This window comes from Corvus cornix, chromosome 5, assembly GCF_000738735.6.
Source record: "Corvus cornix cornix isolate S_Up_H32 chromosome 5, ASM73873v5, whole genome shotgun sequence".
In the NCBI taxonomy this organism is placed as follows: Eukaryota; Metazoa; Chordata; class Aves; order Passeriformes; family Corvidae; genus Corvus; species Corvus cornix.
The window spans coordinates 3689026-3712908 of NC_046335.1; the positions used below are offsets into that span (position 1 = coordinate 3689026).

A 23883-nucleotide genomic window follows, 5' to 3' on the forward strand; every position below is an offset into this window, starting at 1 on the left:
GTGAATCAAATAATGGGTCGAACTAATACACCTTTTGCACTTGCAAAGACACCAGGAGAGAAGTTCTCATTTGTAATGGCTGGAAGCACAGTTTGTACAGCTCAAGTGTGAGTATGGGGTGAGATTTCTTAAAGCAGTGCAGCCCTGTGTGCATTTTATGGATCTTCCATGAGCTGTTCCACTCGTTGAGCTGCTCTGGAAGAGCTTGGCATGGAGCTGTTTAATTTAAATACCTGACTTTCTTGGGAAGGGGTTCCTGCAGGCAGGCTCTGCTCCGATGGTGATGGACATCCTGGAGCATGTGAGATTTGAGGTTGGGATGTCTCATTCCTCACTCCCCTGACGAGTTGTCACGAGGGGCTCTTCCCATCCCTGGTGTCCAGACCCATGGTGGGTCCACTCAGGTCCTTGCTGCCATCCCAGAGCAGTTTGATCTTCCCATCAAGAGGATCCAAGTGAGTTGACCTCAGGACACAAGGAATGGGGTGCAAGATGCCTCTTGCATGTTCTGGGGACCTTTACAGGTCCACATTTCCAAAGGGATGGGCAGAGACAATTTCCTTCAGAGGTGGTGTCCTAACTGGACACCTCTGGTCCAGGAGGATGCATGTAAGAGGGTGCAAGGACCAGTTCCCCTTTGCCAAAATCCTCACTGGCTCAGCACTCCTTAACCACCCTGGACCATACCCTCTCCAACCAATATCCAATACTGGATATTGTAGCGTTCCAATAAAATAACTAAAAGTCAGGAAGTGGAGGCAGTCCCTGGCTGGGTGTGAGGGGAGTGGCATTCCGTGCATGTGGTGGGAGGTGAGGGTGCTGCCTGCTCGCCCCTATCCCAGAAATCGCGTGTCTGTGGGAATGCTGAAGCTGTGGGATGCTGAAATTCCTTTTGACACGAAGGACAGCAGTTGGTTATAACCAGGCTGGTTTGGTTTTATTTTATGGTGGCCCTGCCTCTTTGCTCCGTCTCTCTTCACTCCTTGTGACCGTGGAACTCAACCAAGAGAGATGAGCCAAGCCGTGCTCTCCTTCCTCCTCCTCCTGCTGCAGGCAGGGCTTAAGTGGCTATTGAGCTCCAGGTCCTTGAGGAAGAATAAAATCTGGTTTGCTATTCCCTGTAGTACCTGAGCTGGCTCTTCAGCGCTGAGAGCAAGAGAAACTGCCTTTTGTCATGGAGTGTTTGTGGCTAAGAGGCAGGCAAACCCAGAGGGATTGGGTTTTTGGGGATAATTATTGTTACTTAAGCCCTAAACTCGTGTTTGGATTTTCATTTTTAAACAATTCTTCTATTTCAGCACCGATGCTCATGCACACTTAAAATTTATCTGTGGGAAGCTTGGTTGTTGAGTCTTCTATGTCCCTTTCTGTTTAGCCTGCATAAAAAAAATAGTTGGGTTTTTTAAATTGATTGACTAACAAGCAAAACCTCTTAAATTCAAAATGTTAACTCTTTAGTGCACTGCCTTGAAATAAAAATACATTCAAGGGATGTATCTTTGCTACTGCAAAGCCACAGAATTGCAGAGGCAGAAGTTGCTGGTGATGTACCTGGAGTCTGTGGAAGTAAACAGGGAACCACTGACATCAGGGTCGTCATCTGCAGGTGTAGGGAGAGACTGAAATTAAAAAAACCAAATCCATTAATTAGTTAATCAGTGGGGATTTTAAAAATCAGGAGAGTTTTTTCTTATTCCACTACCTAAAAAAAAAAAAAAAAAAAAAAAGATACAAGGCTAAGATCTGCTGCCTGTAAAGTTTTGGAGGGAAGAGAAGGTAGAAATAATCAGCTTATTTCACTAGGTACAGATAGGTGTTGCCAGTGTTAAATACATCAGCTTCAAATATAAACCATTCCAATTATCTTACTTTTCTTAATGAACCTGGTGCACTGGAGATTGCATTTAACGAAAACATTTTAATTAAATTCCAATTCCCATCCATGTGTAGCTTTATGCTGATCATTTAATACGTTTTGGGGAATTATTAAATATAAAACATCTGCCATTATTTTCAAAATAAAAAGTAAAAACGCTGGTGGAGTTTTTTTGTTAAATGCATGTGACTTGTAACCTTGGCTGAAGGAAAGTTTTATGAAACTTAGAGGAAAGGCTAAATTTTAAATTTAGCAAACTTGCATGTTTTAGTGATTTTCAGCAAATGAGAAGCAAAAAACTATAATTGCTAAAAAACCTCAGGTTAAAATATTTAATTTCAGTTTTCCCAAATGTTCCCCCAAACCCTTAATAAAACCTGCAGGTAAAATAGTTCTGATTAAGGCAAATTCCTACTGGCTTCATCCTTGGAGCTGAGGCCCAGCCACACATTCTTTCACTTGTGTGCTTGAAAAGGAAAACAAAATCATGATTTTTTTTTTTTTTAGTCTTTTCCTCTTATGTTTAGGGATGCCATGGGAAAATATTTCTCACAAAGGACTGTGTGATCTCTCCTTTGCTGACTCTTTCTGTCCCTTCTGAGTGCATTTTCAGATGATGGTCATGAAGACTTTCCCACTTTTGCCGTGGTTTCAATTCTTTTCTTCTTCCATGGGCTGACTCCTGTGTGCTGGGGCTGTTCTTTCTCATACTGGGCCCAAAGACTGGGGAAACAAGCTGGATTTGGGGGAGCAGCTATCTACCCTCCCTTCTCACGAGAATCATTGGGATAAAGCCCTCCTAGATGTTGCTTTTCCATGAGGCCAGTTGAGGATTCGGCTGTTGTGTGTCTTTGCTGTGTTTTGTAGCACCTCGACTCTGTTTGAAAAATGTGTTCAAAGACAGAGTAGAATTTGAGTGAGGATAAATCTCTGCTGCTCTCTGCTCTTTGGTCCTGATGTGCTGTCAAAAGGAAAGACAGTGTTAAGCAACTAGAAGGTATTTCCAGGAAAAAACCCAAATATTTCCTCCTCCCAACCATGGCACACCTGGGAAGCTTCCAGCCAGTGTGGATGGCAGAGTGTGGGTCTCCATGATGGGTGGCTGAGCCCAAAGACTCTGTGATTCTTCTTGTCCAGCAGGGCTTCACTGCAGGAAATATTTGCATTGTCAGTGCCAGGCCTGGTGTTTGATTTTGGTGAGGGAAGTGCCTATTTGCCATGAAAAACTTCTTAACTTCCGCACAACAAGTGGCCTCTTGGTCTTGTTCCCTCTCTGTCTCCACTTTGGTCACTGGGTTGTTGAGCTCTTACTGGAGTTATGCACCTTTAGCTCTTGCATTAACCTTCTTCCACAAAATACTCTGTGTTAACCACAAGAATTCTCTCTGTGCCTGTAAGTAAAGCAGTCGTTATCTTCTGGCTCCCTAATGTCCTGCTTCCTGATGTAACATGTCAGCAACATCCTCAGCTGTAGATTGCACTGCCCTCCTTTGCAAAACTTTTCATGCTTTTTAGAGACTCATGGAATCCCAGGATGGTTTGGGTTGGAAAGGACCTTAAAGATCATCCTGTTCCACCCTGGTGCCATGGGCAGGGATGCCTTTCACTAGGCCAGGCTGCTCCAATCCCCATCCAACCTGGCATGGAGCACTTCCAGGGATGGGAAAAAAAGTTCTTGGCTTTAAGCTTCTTGACCTCAGTTTCAAAGCTCTGCCCCATCCCTTTGCTTTTTCATTTTTTTCCCATCTCTATTTTACTCTCAGGTTTTGTGCCTTTTCTGGAGAGTTCCTTCATCTCATTCTGCCTTGCATCACTGAACACCCACCAATGTCTTTTCCACGTTGAGGTTGGTCTATGGTCCAAAGTGGTGTAGGTGGCTGAGCTGTCCATGCCTGAGGTTTATTGGCACCTCCTTGGACAATGTATGCATGTGAGGTTGATGCCTTAGGATTCAGCTTTTATGTTGTTCACATCCTGTACTGCTTTAGTGTGTAACTCTAAAACTCCATAGCCTGTTAGCTACTGTTCTCCCATTCTGGTTAGACATAATGAATCTTCTCTAGGCCTGAGTCTCAAGCACACCTTGTTGTCCCAGGCCCTGAAATATGTAAACTAAGCCTCTAAAAAGGGGGAACAAACTTGGGGTATTGACATCATTACCTGAAATTGTAATTGGAGAATTAACCCTGATATGCAAATGGACCAAACCTGTAAAAGTGTGAAAAACCTGTGACCCGTCGTCTATTTTGGGTGTAGCCCTAGGGCTCTGTCTGCCCATAAGTGCACATTATCAAAGGCCCTTCAATAAATACCTGCTTTTATTCTCTTAATTTTGTCTAGCCTCTGTTTTCAGGTATCCCCATCAAGGTCATCTTGGCTTTGAGGCAGGGGAGATGTGGCACATTGTCACTCTGTGCCAGAGAATCCCTAGAGGCTGCAAGATGGCAGAGGAGCATGGAGACCCTCATGTTGGTCAAAATGAGCTGTATAACCATGTTACCCCAGCTGCAGGCTGGATTGATTTAATTTGCCCCAAAATCATGCTGGCAATTGCATGGGATTAATTTCTACTCATCCTGCTGGTGCTGCTTTGCACTGTGGATTGTTGAGTTTCTTCTGCCAGGTGCTCTTCATCCTCCTTTGGAGATACCTGCTCTGATTGCTTCCACTTTTGAGGGTTTTCCTCTGAATCAGCAACCTCACAAATCCATCATTTCCATTACTGGTAACAGAACCTGCTGGTCTCCAGCTTGCACTTCCCAAAGCTGTTTTCCTGATGTTCTTCAAGAATGCAACATGTTCCCATTTGGTTTTTTGGCATCTGTTGTGCTTAGATGCACTGTCACAAAGTGGGCTCAGCAGCCTGGCTTTCCTGGGAAAGTTGTTCGGCCTGGAGAAGATTCCAGGGAGACTTTAGAGCCCCTTCCAAAACCTAAAAGGGCTCCAAGAGAGATGAAGAGAGACTTGGACAAGGGCTTGGAGTGACAGGACAAGGGGGAATGGCTTCCCATGCCAGAGGGCAGGGTTAGATGGGATATTGGGAGGGAATTCTTCCCTGTGAGGGTGGGGAGGCCCTGGCACAGGGTGCCCAGAGAAGCTGTGGCTGCCCCTGGATCCCTGGAAGTGTCCAAGGCCAGGTTGGACGGGGCTTGGAGCAACCTGGGCTAGGGGGAGGTGTCTCTGCCCATGGCAGGGGGTGGGACTGGATGAGCTTTAAGGTCCCTTCCAACCTAAGCCATTCTATGATTGTTTCTGTGATTCTGTGGACAAACAGGTCTGTGGGCTGTGCTTGGTTGGGGATCCTGACCCTGCACTGCTTGGTGAGCAAGGTGTCTTCTGTCCCACATAGCTGGGATAAATCTTTAAACTTTGAGTTGAGTGACTTTTGCTTAAGCCTTATTTCATAAAACTCGATGCCCAGGTTTGAGACTTGATTTTATCAAGAGGATGGGATTTCTTTCATCTCATTTGAATTCCCATGATACACTTGAGTCTTTCCTGGGAAAGACAAGGAGAGTTGGTGAATGATTGGGTCGTTTGCCTAAAATGCTGCTTTTCAGAAGATTTTTGGAAAAGTTGCTTCACCATTTTTTTACCTTATTTCCCTGCAAGAATTTCAAAGGAGTTGATGAAGTTGCTTCGTTATAACTAAAAGTTTGAACTGTTTAAATGGTTTAGTCAAAACATAGGAACGTTATAAAGTGGATTTGTGTATTGGGGATCTACTGGTTTTTAGTTACACACAGTCCTGCTGCCCTTTCCTGGTATTTTTCTTTAGGTTTTTTCCTAATTCCATTGATTTTTTTTGAGATTTCTTCCCACAGTCTTGATGTTGAACTCTCTGTGTCACCCTGAGCTTGGCCTGGAACACCTCAGAGTTGTTGCCTTTTTTCCCAATGTTAACTCCACCCTTCTCACCCTTCGGCTACATCCTGCAGGTGCAGATCTCAAAATACTTCACAAAAGAGATAAAAATCATCAGTCCTATTTTCCAGATAGCTTCAGATACTCTGGCAAACCAAAGAGAGGAGCCCTTGTAGAGAGTGCTCTATCAGGAGCTTCCTCATCTCACATGGAAATCACACGAGTAGCTCGATGAAGAAGTTGGGTAGCTTATAATTTTTTGCTTAAACCTTCTGGAATTGTCAGGACTAAATGGAATTGTGCCTGTCTGGGGTGGAATTAGAAAAATACCCAGTATGTGGTAGAGACTAGCTGAGTCTTACAGGGGAATGGTGACTTTCTGGAGAGGGGCTTTGACCACAGCCACAGCTATTTGTGTCTTTGGATAAGGCTTAATTGAGCATGTTGTGGTGCCCTACACAGTGTCTTTTCAGGGTGACTTCCTAAAGGGTAGAGCTTCCAGACAGGCAGAGCCAGAGCTGCTCCCAGTGAGACTGGGTGGGAAGAGCCACTGTGGTGGAATGGGTTTCCTGGGCTGAGTTCCACCTCGTGGGCTCCCTGTGCTGGCTGCAGCATCCAGCTGAGTTGGTGGCTCTGTGGGGAGTGTGTGCCATTATCCCATCTGGGAGTCACAGAGCCTCTTGGGCTCACAGCCATCCCAACAGTGGGTGCTTCACCCTCTCCCTCCCTCTTGCTGGAGCTGGCACCCATTTCCCACACTCCTGACCATGGTGGGCACCTCTTTCTGCTGGGACTGTGGGTGCTGCAATCCCCACCCACCCCCAGGACACCAAACACCCCCCAGGACAGCCCTGCTAATGCTGTCCATCCTGAATAGCTCTAATCCACTCTTAATTCAGCTCCTTGATGAATTGAAGGCTGCGCCCTTGCTGGCATCTCCTCCAGAGCATCCCGTTAGAGCCGTGACTCCCTGGCTCGGTGCATCATGACCCGCTGGGCCATCACTCCTCAGGATTTCTGAACCAAATTCAATCCTGGAAGTTTTCATGGCGAGAAGAAGCAGATCCTCTGGTGTTGGGTGGCTGGCAAACAGTCTGTGCTCTTCCCAATCCTTTGCAGAGAAATTATTAGGGAGATCTTAACCATATAATGTTTTGGCAGGGTGCTGGGTGGCACTCATTGCTGCTGCTACTGTATGTTCTAAAAAAAAAAAAAATTAAAAAAGGAAGGACAATAAAGTAAGCTTTTTTTTTGTTGGAAAAGGAGATTTCATGTTATCTGTGTTTGCAGGCTTTCTGGCTCGCATGCTGGAGGAATCCTTGCTGCGGGGGTGTTTTCATTTTCTCGTCTAACATGGCAGTGGTCCATCACGGCGGAGGTTTTCAGCCTAAACAATCTGTTTGTGGGGCTGCTGATGGCTCTCACTGCTCATTTTGAGGAGGCATCCACTGCAAAAGAGAGATCAAAGGTAAAACATCTCAAGCAAAGTGAATAGTTCTTTTTTTTTTTTTTTTCCTAAATGGGTTATCACCTGTCTGTTTAATCTCCTGTTCATTTACTGCTGATTTAGTTGTGTTTAAATAAGAAGGCCAAATTTTGGGACTTGGTTCAGCACCTGTGCTGGGTGGGGTCCATCCCTGACCTACCTGGATGTTCAGAAGTGACAAACACTGAAAAAAACCTGCTCACTTTGTTTAAGGATTGAGTTGGGACCTGTTGGATGGGTTTGGGGTGGGTTTATTTAATACCCACAGGGTGGAAGCAGGAAAAGCAAAATGATTTTCATCTAAATGTTTTAGTTCATTCTGCATCAAAGACACAAACTAGGCTGTGGGTGTTCAAGGTTTTGTTTTAAGAACTGGTATTTTTGTTTGGGATAAATAGATTTATTTTACAGAAAACGTCGTCTAATCAGAAACCCAGGTTTCTACTCAAAAAATGGGAACAAGCAAATTTTCAATCAGTTTTTCTTTTGAAATTAAATGTACCCCTAAAATAATAGCATTGTTAAATACAGAGACTTTAAATTTCATGCTGTATTTGCTACTTTTTAAACAGACTAGGCAGCCAAATGATATTTTTGCTCAGCAGTCTTGTTCTTTCTACTTTTGTTTGCCCGAACATCTGATCTTTTTTCCTCCGATAGACTTGCCTGCTGTGACTCCTGTAAATTGTGTGAATAAAGGGATTTTTGTCGGGCTAGCCTAGAATTTCAGGAGTCTGCAGTGGTAGTTTACTCAGCTTCGTGAGTTCTCAAATAACATGTTTTGTCAATGGCTACAGAGACCTTTTTTCACCATTGGATTTTTATCTTTTTTTAAATTTTGTAATGAGCACTGTCCCAAGATCCCCACAACCTCAATTCCACAGACATGGAGTTGGGCATTTTCCAACCTTCTCCCATGTTTCGCATGCCCGGTTTCCAATGGGATTTTCAAAATTAGATTTTCAGAAGCAGTTAAGGAGCTTGTTCCAATGGTTTTTGGAATGTCTGGCATCCCACGCCTGGAAGAAGCCAGGCTGCCAACAGCAAGCTTGCAGTGCTTTTCTTAAATCAGATGTACAAACATCATGTTGGAGTTCACCAATGTACTTAAAAAATTACTGAAGTGGTTCTGAGTCCTGCTCCCTTTGAGGGTGGCTCTGAAACCCTCAAAGGCTTTTCTGAACCTATGGGAAGGTGTTTCTGTGGCAAGGCAGTGTCCAGCATGGAATGCTAAGCAGTTAATTAAAAATTACAAGGTGATCCCATCACTACACCAAGGCATGTGTTTGCATCTCACACACACCACCCTCACCAGTGGATGAAACAAGCAGGGGAGGTTTAGCTTTGATATCAGGAAAAGGTTCTTCTCCAGAGGGTGGTTGGGCACTGGAACAGCCTGGAGCTTTTAGACTAACGAGGGGTATTTAATTCCCTTAGCTTAGGAAGTTTGTGCAGCCCTGACTTTAGCCCCATGTGCCTTACAAAGAGGAAAAAAATCATTCCTGTTATAAAAAACGAAATTTCTGTGGATAATGGCTTTATTTTAGGGCATTTCTGAAAAATCATTCAGAGTGAACTGCTGGGCAGCCTCCCCTTTGGAGCTGGGGTTCAGGAATTGGACTCTTCACATCATTAGCATGTGATGATGCTACATGGGATCTCTGTATGCATGGAGGCTGTTCAGCTGGACACTTCTTAAAGAATGTTTTCTGTTAAACAGTTGAAATCTCCCTGTAACTAACAAAAAAGCACCCCATGTTCTGTGTTACAACTGACCAGTGCTCATTGGTGGATTTGCCTTTCTCCTGTAAGGATGCTGTGCTGAATCTTTTTGATCTCTGGATATTTTTGCAAACTTGTAAATAGTAATTGTGAATTTTCATTTATTTTTTTTCCCCTTTCAGATCTCTAAATTGGGAGCTTTTTGCTGTGGGCTCAGTCTGTGCAATCAGCACACGATAGTGCTTTATGTTGCCTGTGTTGTCCCCTGGGTTCTCTCACGGCTTTTCAGAAAGAAGGTACGTATTTACTGACCCACATCTCTGTTTTCATAAGGCTGTGATTATTTCTTCTCCCCCAGCACTTGTGCTGCTTCTAAGCTGATGTACATGATAGCCATAACCCACTGGAGTTACAGTCTGACACCACAGCCACTGATCTCAAGGGGCCTGATTTAAGGAGGGTCTCCAAGAAGGCTTTTGGCAAGGGCATGGAGTGACAGGACAAGGGGAGTGGCTTTAAACTGATAGAGGGCAGGGTTAGATTTAGATATTAGGGAGAAATTCTTCCCTGTGAGGCTGGTGAGGCCCTGGCACAGGCTTCCCACAAAAGCTGTGGCTGCCCCATCCCTGGAAGTGTTCCAGGCCAGGTTGGACAGGGCTTGGAAACACCTGGGATAGTGGAAGGTGTCCCTGCCCATGGCAGGGGTTGGAACTGGATGATCTCTAAGTTCCCTTCCAACCCAAACCTTTATGATTCTGTGATCACAATTTAGGGCCTTGGCTCATGCCGGTGATCTGCGACCCCCTTGCATCCCCTGGCAGAGGAGTGCTCTGCCCCAGCTGTTTGCAAAAACCCTGTGAGCTAAAATAATACTTGGAACTAAAAACTCTGGCTTCCTCATGCCATCAGCTCGCCTGAAGATGAGTTTCTATGTGTTGGCTCCCTGGTGGTAACCAGCAAAAGCCACGTCCACTCATGGCAGGGCATGTTCTGCCTGCAAACCTCTGATCCCTTCCAATACATCCCCTTCTCAAGATATCCCTCCTTTTTCACCTCTTGTAATGAAGACAAAGACACATTTTTGTGTATGTACCCACCTGGATGAGGCTCCTGGGTGCCTTTTGGAGGCCCTGCCATGCTCTTTTCTGCTGTTGCTGGTCTTCTGTGGGTCAGTGCATCAGGCTGGATGCAGAGGTGTTGTAGGAATTCTACTTTGAGCAGAAAACAGCAGCAATCTCAGCGATGCAGATGCTCTGATGATTTTGCAGGTGGCTCTGGGAAGCCTCCATCACTCTCCCCTCTCTCTGTTGTCCCTGTGAAGGTGACACTTGGCCAGGTTGCTGCCAGGCCAGTCCTGCCTGTATTTTTCCACCCTTTTCCAGATAAATCCTGTGTGGTTCTCAGCCGTGGCACAGGGCATAACTAAGCCTGGGTGAAGCACATGAGCTGCAAGAGATGTGTTGCAACTCAGACAAGCTTGATCCAAAATCTGTTCATCATCCCCAACAACCCCCTTTCTGGCCATATATTTCCATGAACACAATGAAGACTCATTTCTGCAATATATTTGTGTCCTCTAAACAGAATTTTATTTTTTTTAAGCAGGGAGATCCAGAGAGGCCTCAGTGATTTCCAGCAAGGGCAATGCTGTGCCAATATAATAATCCTGGGAAATACTTTCGACAGCCCAGTAGTGCCTGCTGCAGGAAACCACTGAATAAGATGGGTAATTGATGGAAAACTGCCCTTTTAAAGTACAAATGAGCCATCTTTCTTCTGAAGGAGCTCTGACCACCACCATTATCGGGCTCCTTTCTCTGCTCCATAGATCATCACTCCCAGTAACCCCAAATGCTGAGGAAGTGCTTTGATTGACAGGGCAGTGGCTAACGACAAAGCAAGCGTGCAATATTCTAGGGTGGGATTTTCCAAAGCACTTAAAGGAGTTAGGCACAGAAGTCCCTTTGAAAGTCTTGTCTCCCTGACCCCTTAGGCAGTCTTGAAAATCCCACCCCAAAAGTTGGCCTATCCAATTTAGCCAGCGTAATCACGATCAAGTAAATGGCAAAACTGACTCCTGATGATGGTGGTGATGTGTGTAGTTGTACTAGAGCAGCATTTATGTGGGTTTTTTTTTTTTGCCAGATGGAAAACCAGCCAACTCTTAATCGCTGCAAAGTGGGTTATCTCAGCCTTGCAGTGCTTCAGCCATCTATGCATGTCATGCCATGATTTAAATGTGAAAGATGCAATGAGTATGATACTCATGAGTCCTAGCTAATATTATTTGCTTCACTTAAATTTCACCCTGCCATGCAAAGGAGATCAGTTTGATGCAGTTTCCTAGTAATCCACAAAATCGTAAGGTTTAACATAGCATTTTGTAGGGACTTACTATAAATTGAGAGATCAGCTCTGTGTAAATATATTTGATGTTTTTTCTTTATCTGTTCTTGAAGTTCCAGCGTGATTAAACTAAAATAAACATTGTTATGCAATATGACATATTTTGGTGCAGGAATTGTCCCCAGGCCATTTGCTGAAGTTGGGTTTATGCTTCTTGGCTGGTTTGCTGCCTTATCTCTATCTGCCGGCTTCGTCCTACCTCAATCGAGCCCGCTGGACATGGGGAGACCAGACGACTTTTCAAGGATTTTTGACCCACTTTCTGAGGGAAGAATATGGGACATTCAATCTGGTAAACAAGGGTCATTGCCTAAATTACTTTCTTTCCACTTATGCAACAGCAGAACTGTTCTGTTTGTGACGATTAAGGGCTTGCGGGGAAGGAAATTGAAAATGTTTCATTTTTTTAAGCATTTATTTCTGATTTTGACCTCCTGACCTGTCAGGTTTTCTGGGAGTGGATCATGTGGCTGGGAAAGCAAAGAGATAATTCTCTTTTCTTTATGGGATGAGCCCTATTATTTCCTGGAAGCTGTGTGGGTGTCTTATGTGTGTAGGAGCCCAAATAGCAAACTGTGCTAGAGGAAGTTGGTGACATCAATTTTGTGGTGTTTTTGAGATTAATATTGTCTTATTTTTCTATTTTTAACTCAGACATTTAAAGAGATCACAAGCAGTTTTCATTTAAAAGCTATTCCTCTTTAACTTACTAATGTTGATTGACTGGTTGGTTTGAGGGTTCTAAATTATTCCTCCTAACTTATTAATGTTGAATTTAAGTGAATGGTTGGTTTGAAGGTTCTCAGGAGCCTCTGATCTGAGTGATTGAGGTCTCTGCTCTTGCCAAGGGAGGGAAGTATCCATGGTTGCTTGCTGAACTTGCTGCCTCCTCCAGCCCTGACTTGGATGTTGGGCTCTGGCCACCCAAGGAAATCACCAGCCCATCAACCCAATTTCTGTCCTGCTTCAAAGATTTCAGGGCAGAGGGCTGGGAAATCACACCACTGGGAGGAAAACGATAAAAAGGTGTGGTGTACATGTTCTGTCACTCCTTGGGGTCCTGGAGCCCCACATCCTCAGAAATTACCCCTCACATGCAGCCAGTGTGACACAGCATCACTGTCACTGTGCCATTCCACCCTTCTCCGAGAGTTGTGTGGCTTTAGGATGTGTGTCAAAAGACATGATAATTCCTGCTGCTGCCACTGAATCTGTCCAAAAATTCCTACAGAGATCAGGTCCACCCTCTGAAGGACTTGTGTGACTTCCCCTGTTATCCTGTTCCCAGCTGTCTCCTGAGAATCAGCCTCCACTGGGCAGAGCAATACCAAGGCATACAAATCCCTTAACTCCTCTCTCCATCAAATGTGATGAATTCAAGTTGATGTTCAGGAGGCTTAGGGATGGACTGTGTGTAATCCTACACCACAAATCACATTTAGGATGAACTTGTCTGAAGCAGGAGCAATAAATACAGCAAAATCCAAACATTTGGTCCTGGTGCCAGTTGGGATAATGCCAGAGCACTGCTGGATGGACAGACAGCCCTTGCATCCGGATCATAGCTCTGTTTTAAGGGCAGGCAGGGTCAAAAAAAAGCCCAGGAAATATTTTGGAGAGGGTTCTACCTGTAAGCCATAGACCAGAAATGTCATTTCTGCAAAGGATGTGTCTGGGGCCATCAGCTGCCAGCAAGGTGGGGCTTCAGGAGCTCTGAGCTGGCTCTGCATCCTCTGACACTTATTTTTTTAATCAAATCCTGAATGCAATGAACTATTCCATTTTTATTGAGATTAAATACTCCTTCCAGACCTCCTGAACCCATTTACCTTACCTTTTCTCTGGTAGCCACCACTTTTCCAACAAGCAGCAGTGAAGGTAATTCCTCACCTCCACACAGCATGTCTTTTTTTTCCAGACACTGTAATAAGAATTCTCATGTATCTTATGTAAATCTCATAGCTCTGCATTTGGCAGGGCAGAGGAGACAGGGGCAAGTCTGGTAATCAAGGAGGAATTGAGCTCATCTTAGGCTCTGGGGAGATGTCCCAGAAAATAATTCTGCCATGAAGATAGAGGACATGGCCTCAGGTTGTGCCAGGAGAGGTTTACACTGCATATTAGGAAAAAAAAAATCACAGAAAGAATGGTCAGGCATTGGAATAGGCTGTCCAGGACAGTGGTGGAATCACCATCCCTGGAGGGATTTAGAAGATGTGTGGATGTGGCACTTGGGGACGTGGGTTAGTGATGGGTTAATGGTTGGACTTGATGATCTCAGAGGGATTTTCCAACCCTAATGATTCCATGATATAGCAGAGATCATTATTAAACCAGATGACATGCTCTAATCACAGGGTAATGAGTTGTCAGCACCTTAGAAAAATATTTATGCAGGGGGTAAATCCTTCAGTGGCTTCACATGAAACAGGAATGTGGGAGAACATCCTGCAGTGAAGGTTTGAGTAGAGGTTGCTGCCTTGCTTGCAGACAGAAAATGAGAAGACTTCCCTTGCCCCAGTGATACCCAATCAGTGTGTGGGTTTCTCATGGGTGTCCTTTGTTTTTATTTCAGGCCAAGTCTGAGACAGGATCCAGTATGAGAGAGATGCTGCTGTGAGTAACACCTGGGCTCTGCCTTTCATGGAGAGAAACCTGTTGCTGCTGCTGTCCTTTGAGCTCCTGTCCTGCCTTTCCTCATCCTGTCCAGAGCTGGGGCCCTGTGTGTCCAGCACAGGGACAGCATTCATACCCTCTGTCTTCCTCACTGATGGAAAAACTCTGGATCCCCCTCCCCAGTGATCTTTCCTTCAAAATCCTGCTGTGTAACCCACCCTCATCCCCATTTCTGGTAGACTTAATCCCAGCAGAATGGGAATATGTTCTGTTGTGCATGTTCCCTGTTACTCCTGATAGTTTAATTGAGTGCAGGGGGTGATTTGGGGGTAACACATCCACACTTTAATTTCTCCACAGTTTCCAGCTGGCACAGATGAAGTCAGAGCTCTCCCTTCCTGTCCTTGCCCTGGCACTCGTGGCCTGTGTGAGCACAGCACTGCCGTAAGTTGGACAATATTTGCTTCAATGTGCATTTTTTGCACATTTCTCTTACTGCCTGCATGGGCAGCTTGCTTTGCCTTCTGCTTGCTGCTGCAGAAATTGCAGCAATTGGCTGTGGTCATCTATTATTAAGAGCAAAATATCCCTTAGTCCTGGTTAACCCCGTGGCTTGGTAGATGGCAAGCTTAAAACTCCTGAAATCCTGATGGTTTTGTGCTTTTAAAACAGAAGTTTCATAAATGGTGAGGGTAAAGAAAGGCTCATCAGCTCCCTGTGTTAAATGCATTTAGGTATGCAAGGAGTTCAAGCACATAAAATTTTTGCTTCATTTTTCATCATGTCCCAGGAGTGATACATCTTTTTTTTTATAGGTCAAAGCAGCAGAAATCAGCTGTGATCTGGCTCTTCACTGGAATGCTCTGCCTTTATTCCCTTTTCTTTGCTTGGAGAGCAAATTTGGATGTTACAAAGCCTTTGTTTCTAGGCGTGGTAAGTTGCACTCCGAAAGTTGCTCTGGCATGTTAATTTTTGAGAGAAACATTCAAAACCTTAAAACCATCTGACCAGGAGCAGGCACTTGTCTTGAAGCTGCAGAAGGTGCCAAAATACAGCTCCAAGGCCAGTTTGGATGGAGCTTGGAGCAACTGGGATGGTGGAAGGTGTGAAATATGGGGTGGAATGGGATGATCTTTAGGGTCCCTTCCAACCCAACCCCAGTTCTGGGATTCTCTCCTAGGTGGAGCGGTTCTGGCTGCAGAGCAGTGCTGTGGTGGCCGTGCTGGCAGGGCTGGGGCTGGCCACACTGGCCAACTTTGGAAGGAGCACTGTGCTGGAAGGCACCCGGCTGCTGCCCTGGCTGGAGTGGCTTCCTGCTCTTGCCCTCGTTGCTTCTCAACTTTGGGCAAATTACAGGTGAGGAATTCCCTTGGTGCTGCCTCACAGGGTGGGTTGGGGTGCTCCTGGGGTTTCTGTCTTTGTCTGGGAGTGGGAAAGGCACTTTCCACACCCCACCTAAGCTTGCCTGGTCACAGCCTGCAGGACTCCCTGGTTTGATGTCCCTCAGAGTCACCAGCTCCAGGCTGTAACTCCAGGGGGTGTCATGTAGGTTGAAGGAAAAAAACTCTGTAGATGCATAAACTTCTAATACAAAACCCTTGTAAATCTGTGCTTTATCTCCTAAGGAGATTTGCAGAATTCATTTGGCCTTTGCTTTCCTTCAGGTTACCTTGGGCCCTGAGGTTTTTTTCTATTTTTTTTTTGAAAACTTAAATCTGTAGTTTGGGGCTTCCCTATCCCATAACCACGTGCAGTCACTTGGATAGGAATCAGTGCACTCGTAGGGATGCTCAGGTAGAGGTTGACCAAGGAAGTGTAAATTTCATCCTCAGGAATCCTTTTCTTGGCACACCTTTTCCAAAGGCTTGTCCACAGGTGAGCCACTCATAGCTCCTGTCCTGGAGTGTCACCTGAGTCCATACCTGGAGTACGTGCATGTAACTGTAATGAAAAGGATCCAGTCTCAGTTCATGTAAATCTGCTTCTGCCTGATACTACAAAAACTTGGCTTTTTCAATCTTAATTGAAACATTAAAGGATGAGGAGGATTTCAAATGCTCTACAGAGCCATCAATGTACTGGCACTTCCAGCACCAACCAGTAAGTATGTAGATTTAGCCCAAGAAGAAACCAGAATTAAGGTGAAGGTGTGCAGTGAGTGTGTTTTGGCAAAACTGTTGTGGTTTATGGATCTGGTGCTGCTTTCTGAGGGCCTGTGCTCTAAATGCTTTGTTTCTGTATCTCACTTTCTCTGGAAATGGGGATACTAAGTTGTTGTAGTGATTAAATTGTTGACACTCTCCATCACTGGAAGTTCCAGGCCAGGTTGGACGAGGCTTGGAGCAACCTGGGATGGTGGAAGGTATCCCTGCCATGGCAGGGGGGTTGGAATGAGATGTTCTTTAAAGTCCCTTCCAACCCAAACCTTTCTGGGATTCTGTGATGTTTTCAACCTGACCAGCGTGGATTTCCCCTGTGGATCCCCAGAGCATAAAATTGGTCTGAAATTCTACAAAGCCATGCAAATACCTGGTTTTAAGATTCTGTTTTTCATCTGTTCGCTTCAGCACCTGTGATCAGAGCAACAACTACGTTGTTGATAAGTTTGCAAGGAACCTGCTGTCCTCTATGCCAACGGGGGCAGTGATCCTGCTGAGAGGAGACTTGCCTGGGAATGCTCTTCGTTACCTTCATTATTGTGAGGGGATGAGGCCAGATATCACCTTAGTGGACCAGGAGGTACGTTCAGAAAGTGCTATTTAGAAAGGCAGATTTAAACATGGGCAGCAAAAGTTCAGTTGTTCCTTGATCTCCTTGATAGGGTCTCTCTGTCCAATAAAACTCATGATGTGGAAATAAATAAAACTGATTTTTTTTTTTTTTAAGACTTGTGGGTAGCCCTGGGATGGAGTGTGGTGTGCATGTTCCTTTTTCACTGAGAAATGGGAAAAGAGAAAAAAAAAAGTTACAGGATGGGTCACCCACACTTCCACTGCCACACTTGGCTTTGCAACAAGAGTCTGTTGTAGGAGCCCAGAGTGCTGAGAATATTTCTCTGCCTGTTTTTAAGGGTTCTTACCCCCCTGAACAACACTGTTTTAGCCTCAAACCTTGGAAAAAATTACCAATGGTCAGACAAGAACTAGAAAATACAGTGGTGTGAATTAGGTGATAGACTACTATGTAATATTGCCACAGGGTGAAAAATTTAGAGGTTTTGGGCTTCTCTTTGTAGTAAATAGATAAGAGTAAAAAATATCAAAATGGAGGATTGTTGTTGTTCTCTAAACCTTCTTCTCCTTCTTCTACTACTCCATGTTCTGCAGTAAAAGTAGTTTGGAATGATTGGATAGAAAATTCCGCAGTTCCTGGTCGTGTGACTGAGTAATTGGTAGGAAAGTAAAAATAATGTACGTTTTTAGTAACTATTGGTTAAAATATCTTTAAAAGGTTGTGTAAATCTTGATAGAGAGGCCTCACTCCTGCTTTTCTGTGCTCTATGCTGTACCTGGGTCACGCTAGTGGCTCTGTTCCTCTGATAAGACTTAATAAACAACTATCTGGAAGCACTGAAACTCAAGGAAAAGTCTTGGTTTATCTTTGAAACTCCTTGCAAGGACTTTCAGCAAATTCTCTCCCATCCAGAGGCACTTGATTTACGTCACGGTACAGTGTCAGTCTGTGACTTGTTGGCAAACCCCAAACCCAATTCCTTGTGTTTAACCAAACCAGATCCCTGTTGTGGGTCTTACCAGCAGTGGCTGTTTTGTTGTTGGAGTGAGAACCACGTGCCTCTGATCAGAAGGCACTGGTGACCCAGTCTGGTGCTGTGATCTGACCACAGTGACCCAGTCTGGTGGTGTGGGCTGACCACAGTGACCTGGTCTGGTGGTGTGGTGTGGTGTGACTGTGGTGACCCAGTCTGGTGGCATGGGCTGACCACAGTGACCCAGTCTGGTGCTGTGGCCTCGTGTCACTGCTGACTTGGGGGGTGACTTCCTGGAGCAAATGGTTATTACTCCTGCAGAAACCATTTCTTCTGGATGTAAATCTTCTGATTCTTGTCTTCATGGTGATAATATCTTTTATTCTAGATGATGACTTATGAATGGTATTTACCCAAGCTGGCCAAGCATTTACCTGGCGTTTATTTTCCCGGGAACCGGTGGAATCCTGTGGAAGGAGTATTACCCGACGGGACACTTGCCTTTAATCTCCATCGTTTCCTCAAAGTAAATAAACAGTAAGCATTCCTTTCATATGTAACAGCTTTCCTAAAATCTCCGACCCTTTTTTTACTCCTGAAATTTTTTATGGATCAGCTTGGTAGTGCATCCAAAAGACCAATTTTCTCCACTGACTTCCTCCCCGGTGGCGAGATTATTTTTGCAATTAAAGCAAAATACCTCTGCAGAAGTAACTCCATCTGGATATAATATTGCCTCTTGTTTTGAGGTTGGTTTGGTTTTTCAGGAAGGAGGGGGAAAAAAGGTGATCTGCAGAGTTTTTTACTGATGATTTTTTGTTGTTGATGGTACAATTCATCACAGAGAAAAGGAACGTTCCCGTGTACTCAGAACGACGATGGTTGGAGAGCAAATTGCTGCTGCTTCTCCTTTGTGAACATTGTGGCCAACTGATTAGCATAGAATGAATGTATTCCAGGAATAATCATCATATAAAAATAGCTTAGTAAGAGTGGAGAAAGGATTAGATACTCACATGAATAAGAATAGCATCTGCATTTAGACTAGCTGGGGTGAGCCCTGCGAGGATGGGGAGGCACAGGAGCAGAGCCAGGTGCCAGTGGGGAGAAATGGCCTTCTCCTGCAGCTTCTGGCCTGTTTGGGAGGTCCAGGAAGGGGGACAGGATGTGCCACCTGTGCTGGCAGGACAGATGGGCAATGCCAGATGGGGAATTCATCTGTTTTCCAGACTGCCCCAAAACGTGCCCGTGCTGATGGGAGATTGCTGGATGGGCGTGTTTGCTGCACAGTGTGCTGTGTGTGGTTTGGTTTGCTCAGGGACACGGGGTAGCCCATGGTCTCTGGGGTGGCTTCACCATTGCTCTCTCTGTTGGTTTTTTTGGCAGTAAGGAAGTGTTTGTCTGCATAGGTCTTCATGAAGGGGACTCGACCTGGAGAAGGAGCCACTCACTCTGGCCCTGGGGTACATGTGAAAAGTTGGTTCCTTCTGGAGCTGTGTTTGACCCAGGAGAGTGGATTCATCTCACAAGGAACCTCTATAACTGGACTGAAGACTATGGCAGGTACGAGGCAGAGGAGCCTCTGCTCCTTCCTGCTCATCATTTCCTGCCAGCAGCATTGCCACACCTGCTGCAGGATTAGAGGAATTAAACAAGAGCCATAATCTCAATGTTTTGTGTTCTGGATAGACAGCAGGAAGAAATTCTTCCCTGTGAGGGTGGTGAGACACAGGCACGGCCCAGAGGTGCTGTGGCTGCCCCATCCCTGGCAGTCTTCCAGGCCAGGCTGGATGGGGCTTGGAGCAACCTGGGGGAGTGGAAGGTGTCCCTGCCCATGGCAGGGAGTTAAAATTAGATGGTCTTTAAGCTCCCTTTCAACCCAAACCATTCCATGATCCATGATTTTTAATAGTGTAAAAAATAGCAAGGGCATCTCTAGTCAAGTATTAGGTCCAATTCTGACCTTAAAACTTGATCAGGAGCTGAAATTATTGAGATATCCATAGGTCTAAATGTCATAGATTGACCTGCAATGGCAAAAAACATCTCTGGCTTTGAGAACTGGGATGCTGTGAAACATCTGATATACCAGAGGCTCCTTCTATGGAGAGGGAGGAATAAAGTTTTTTAAATGACAGAGAATCAGCTGAATTCCCTGCTGTCAGAGGCACAGGCTTCATGCCAGGTTTTCTTCTGCCTGGGAGGTCTGTAACTGCCTGGGTTGGAAGGGTTGTGGTGGGTGAAACCCAGCAAGGTGGATCTGATGGCTGAATTTTATTTCCATTCCCATTTAGTTTCAGTCCCTCTTCCTGGGAAGCTGTCGCCAACGAGGAGATGTGGCAAGCCAGGTAATTTTCCTTTGCTCTCTTCCAACAGCCAGTGGGCACTGCCAGCTCACTGGTGTGGAAACACACACCAAAGCAGGCAGCTTGATGGGCCATGGCCTTATTGGGTCTACATGTGCCAACCTTTAGAAGGAAAAGGCTGGCAGGATGAGATGAAGCGTGCAAGGCCTCCAGCAAAGCCTTCAGGAAAGTGGCTGTTTTGTTCCCCAAAAGGTCCTGCTCAAAGTCTCTCAAAGGTAGTTGGGTTGTAAGGTGAGGAAATGTATTACAGGGAGAAATTCATCTCACTGGTGACTGAAATGGAGATCCTGTGTGTTGTCCCACATGTGGATCTATTGATGTGAGCTGGTTGCATTACGCAGTTACCACATGGAAGTTTTTCTTGTTTTCCTAGGATGAAAACAGCTTTCTTCATCTTTGACCTTGCAGAAACAGCCAGTGTGACTGCAGAAATGAAATCACAACTTTACACATTTGCATACACTGTAAGTCCTGGATTTGGGTTAGGAATGCTCCCTGCAGCCTCCATCGTGGATTTTTTTTTTCCCCCTTTTCTTTTAAATTTCTGGAGTCCATGGAAATACAGTGTTTCCATACAGGCCCTGTAATCTGCATTCCCCTTGTTTATCCAAACTGGGAGCGTAGCCGATTCAAAGAGATTTGTTCAGGGATTTTATCCATTCCTACTTGCCCCCTCGGTCACGGAGGATGCCAAAAGCAAACCAGTCAACACCCTGCTTTTGCTATAATTATGTTGTCTGTGCTGGGCTCCAAACCCATGCCAAGAGATTGCTTGTCCTGAAGTCCCCTCTATGCACTTGTCCCCTCTGTCATTACACAGTCGTGCGTCTGAGCCAGCAAGTGTAAAATCCGACAGTCTTCTCACTGCAAATTAATTCTGCTGCATTTCACACCAAAGAATAACACCCATAAGCTGGTGTAGGTATCTCTGGAAATACTGGACTGCCTGAGATGCCAACAGATGCACAAAGTGATCAGCGTGTGTCAGCAGAGAGGAGCAGTATTTCATACTCCAGCAGAGAATCAACAAATAGTTTCCTTCATTCTTGCCCGTTTTGCTGGGATTTTTGCTATTCTGCAAAGTTCCCAGGCAGATGCTTGCTGTTGAGCTTATGAATATTCCCACTCAAGTCAACACACTGCTTAAGTCCTGTGGAAGACGTCCTGATCTCCTGAAATATTGAGTAAATGTCTAGCAGGCACAACAGTTAAATCTCTTTTTTCCCCCAGCTTGGTGTAACACCTCTCTGGGGGAAGCACAAAATGTGCCGTGGGGTTATCACCATCATCTGTAATGTTTCTAAACAAACAGCTGCTGTTGGAAGGGAAACGTTTCAACCCCCCTTGGATTTCTGATTCATGCTGCTGAATGGCAAACACAGAGTGAATTACAGAAATACTCCAGCTCTGGACTTGGACATCTAAATAGCATCTGTTTCTTTCCAGGCAGTTTTGAAGCACTGGTTAAAGCTGTTGCTCCCCCTTCGTTCAATTAATTTGCTGCCCCCTCCTTCTTTTTTTTTTCCTTTTCTTTTTGTTCCTTTAACAGTCATACAAAGAAATTGTCAACTCCCATCCCAATCACCCGGTGAACTGGCACAAAAACTACGCCATCGCCTGCGAGAGGATGCTGCGCCTGCGCCGGGGGGACGTGGATCCCGAAACGCTGCTCTCCGAAACCGTGAAACATTTCCTGCTCTACACAGAGAAAGCAGAGGATGATCCCCAGCGCCAGGACATCCTGCAGGCTGTGCAGCACCTCAGGGAAGAGCTGCAGGGGCTGAGGAGAAGGAAGGCGGAGCTGAGGCGGGGAGCTGGGTAGCACCCGGTGCTGCTGAAATGTTGAAGTGGAGGCTTAAAATCTGAGTTAGTCCTTGGCAATGTGAGAATGGTTTTAAAAGGTGACAGAAATGGCAGCAGAGAGGAAATCAAGTGTGATTGTCTCTGTAGGGACGTAGTGGTGTTTGGTCTTTGATTGCTGTTGTCAAATGAACTTTTTTGGGGGGAGAAGCTCATCACTAAATAAAATAGTGGGTTTCAAAAAAGAGTTTTCTTTTGCAAGAAAACTATGAGCTTGTTGTACTGTGAATATCTTTTTTTTTTTATATGAATGTAGCATCCATTCTAGATGTTAAAATGTCTTTAGCATTTAGTTGTTTCCTCTGTTGCTGAGCCAAGAGGTTTCCTAAGGCCATTTTTCATTAGCTGTGCTGTGTCTGTGTGTTTTTTGTGGTGGGTTTCCAGCAGGACAAGCTATGGGAGGGTGCCCTCCCAGGAGCCTGGTCCTTCACTGTTTTGGATGTGCTCTGGGACCTGGCTGTGCCTGTGCCCAAGGGCACTGCAGAATCATAATCACACAATCCCAGAATGGTTTGGTTTGGAAGGGACCTTAAATCCAATCTCATTCCACCCCCTGGGCATGGGCAGGGACAACTTCCACTGTCCCAGGTTGCTCCAAGCCCCATCCAACCTGGCCTTGGACACTTCCAGGGATCCAGGGGCAGCCACAGCTTCTCTGGGCACCCTGTGCCAGGGCCTCCCCACCCACACAGGGAAGAATTTCTTCCTAATATCCCATCTAGCCCTGCCCTCCTTCACTTTGAAGCCTTCCCCCCTTGTCCTGCCACTCCATGCCTGTGTAAACAGTCTCTCTCCAGCTCTCTGGAGCCCATTTAGGTACTGGAAGAAGAGGATGTCCTGCTGGAATGGAATGGATAGAGACCAACCCATTTTTTCTGCCTCCCTTGCTTTGCAGGGATGGCTGCTTTCATTCCACTGGGATTTTATGATGGGATGGTCTTTATTGCTTAGTGTTCCAACAGTGAGCAAGCAACTCAGGTATTTTCCCTTGCAGAGGGACTCTGCTGGCAGCAGTGAGCATGTCCTGCACTGGGGTGGAGGGACCGTGGTCCTGAGACCCCACATCCAGCTCCCCTGGGATGCTGCTCTCCCCAGGGCTCGTGGCATCCGTGCTGTGGCTGATGCCTTTTCCTGGTCTTAAAATCAAGAGTCAAACACTGTTAGAAGGGAAAAAGGGGTTTTACCTTGGTATTTATTTTAAGGATCCTTAGGTGCACACATCCAGGTTGTATGCATTGAAATGCACCCCGCCAAGTATGCCCCCAAAGATTGGGTATAACATTATAGGTTTTACTAATTAGCACATCTATCAAAAATTCCCCAATGAGAGGCTCAAGTGAGCTCCCCCTCCCCAAGGAGCCTCCCCCTGGATGGTTCTATCTTAGTTTACAAAATGTGTTCTGGAGAGGACCTTGGGGTCTGGGGCACACTGATCCCTAGCTACGAAGCTTCTAAAATGTTTAGTCTCTTAGCTGAACAAACAAGTCCAAGAATGTAGGGGAAAAGCACCAGGAATACAGAAGTTGTAAAAAGGTATAACAGGGGTATAAAAGAAAAGGCAAAAATCTTCATGGCATCATGGCCTTTTTCCATGAGAGCCCAGAATCCTCATCTGCTTTGCCACATCCTCATGGCTCCTGGGGATGCCAGAACTGCAGTTTCAGAGATGTCAGGGCCTTTAACCAAAAGAACAGGGTGTGAATTCAGCCTGCTTTTCAATCTGCTGCAACAGCAAAGCGACTTCATTAACAAGAATTCAGCTGCTTGTTTAAAAAAAAGAATAAAAAGACATAAAATGTCATGTTTTTCAACATGTTGTCAGTTAAAAGCACTTCAAGTGCTTAAAACAGTCCCAAAACTCTGGTGGTGTTCCTGTAAAGCTCTGTTCATCTAAAGCTTCATACTTTATTCTATGGTCTGTGGTATCTCAGCCCGGTGTTTTGCAGGAGACAAATTGCTGCCAGGCCAGGATTTCTTTTGG

At 45.4% G+C, this 23883-nt stretch overlaps 1 protein-coding gene across 4 annotated transcripts in view; it reads left to right on the forward strand.

The window, feature by feature from the left end:
- TMEM260 (transmembrane protein 260) overlaps nucleotides 1–22246 on the forward strand; it is a 34070-nt gene extending 11824 nt beyond the window's left edge. For 2 of the 4 annotated variants that reach the window (XM_039552919.1, XM_039552920.1), the window contains exons 3-15: nucleotides 7031–7208; nucleotides 9131–9244; nucleotides 11467–11646; nucleotides 13930–13970; nucleotides 14331–14414; nucleotides 14786–14903; nucleotides 15151–15326; nucleotides 16538–16709; nucleotides 18065–18213; nucleotides 19063–19239; nucleotides 19971–20024; nucleotides 20416–20506; nucleotides 21592–21864. In XM_039552919.1, the coding sequence (XP_039408853.1) occupies nucleotides 7031–7208; nucleotides 9131–9244; nucleotides 11467–11646; nucleotides 13930–13970; nucleotides 14331–14414; nucleotides 14786–14903; nucleotides 15151–15326; nucleotides 16538–16709; nucleotides 18065–18213; nucleotides 19063–19239; nucleotides 19971–20024; nucleotides 20416–20506; nucleotides 21592–21864 (1807 nt within the window). Of the gene's footprint in view, nucleotides 1–7030; nucleotides 7209–9130; nucleotides 9245–11466; nucleotides 11647–13929; nucleotides 13971–14330; nucleotides 14415–14785; nucleotides 14904–15150; nucleotides 15327–16537; nucleotides 16710–18064; nucleotides 18214–19062; nucleotides 19240–19970; nucleotides 20025–20415; nucleotides 20507–21591 lie in introns of all 4 variants that reach the window. The other 2 variants (XR_005602036.1, XM_039552918.1) reach the window with 2 other exon arrangements.
- The last annotated feature ends 1637 nt before the right edge of the window (nucleotides 22247–23883 follow it).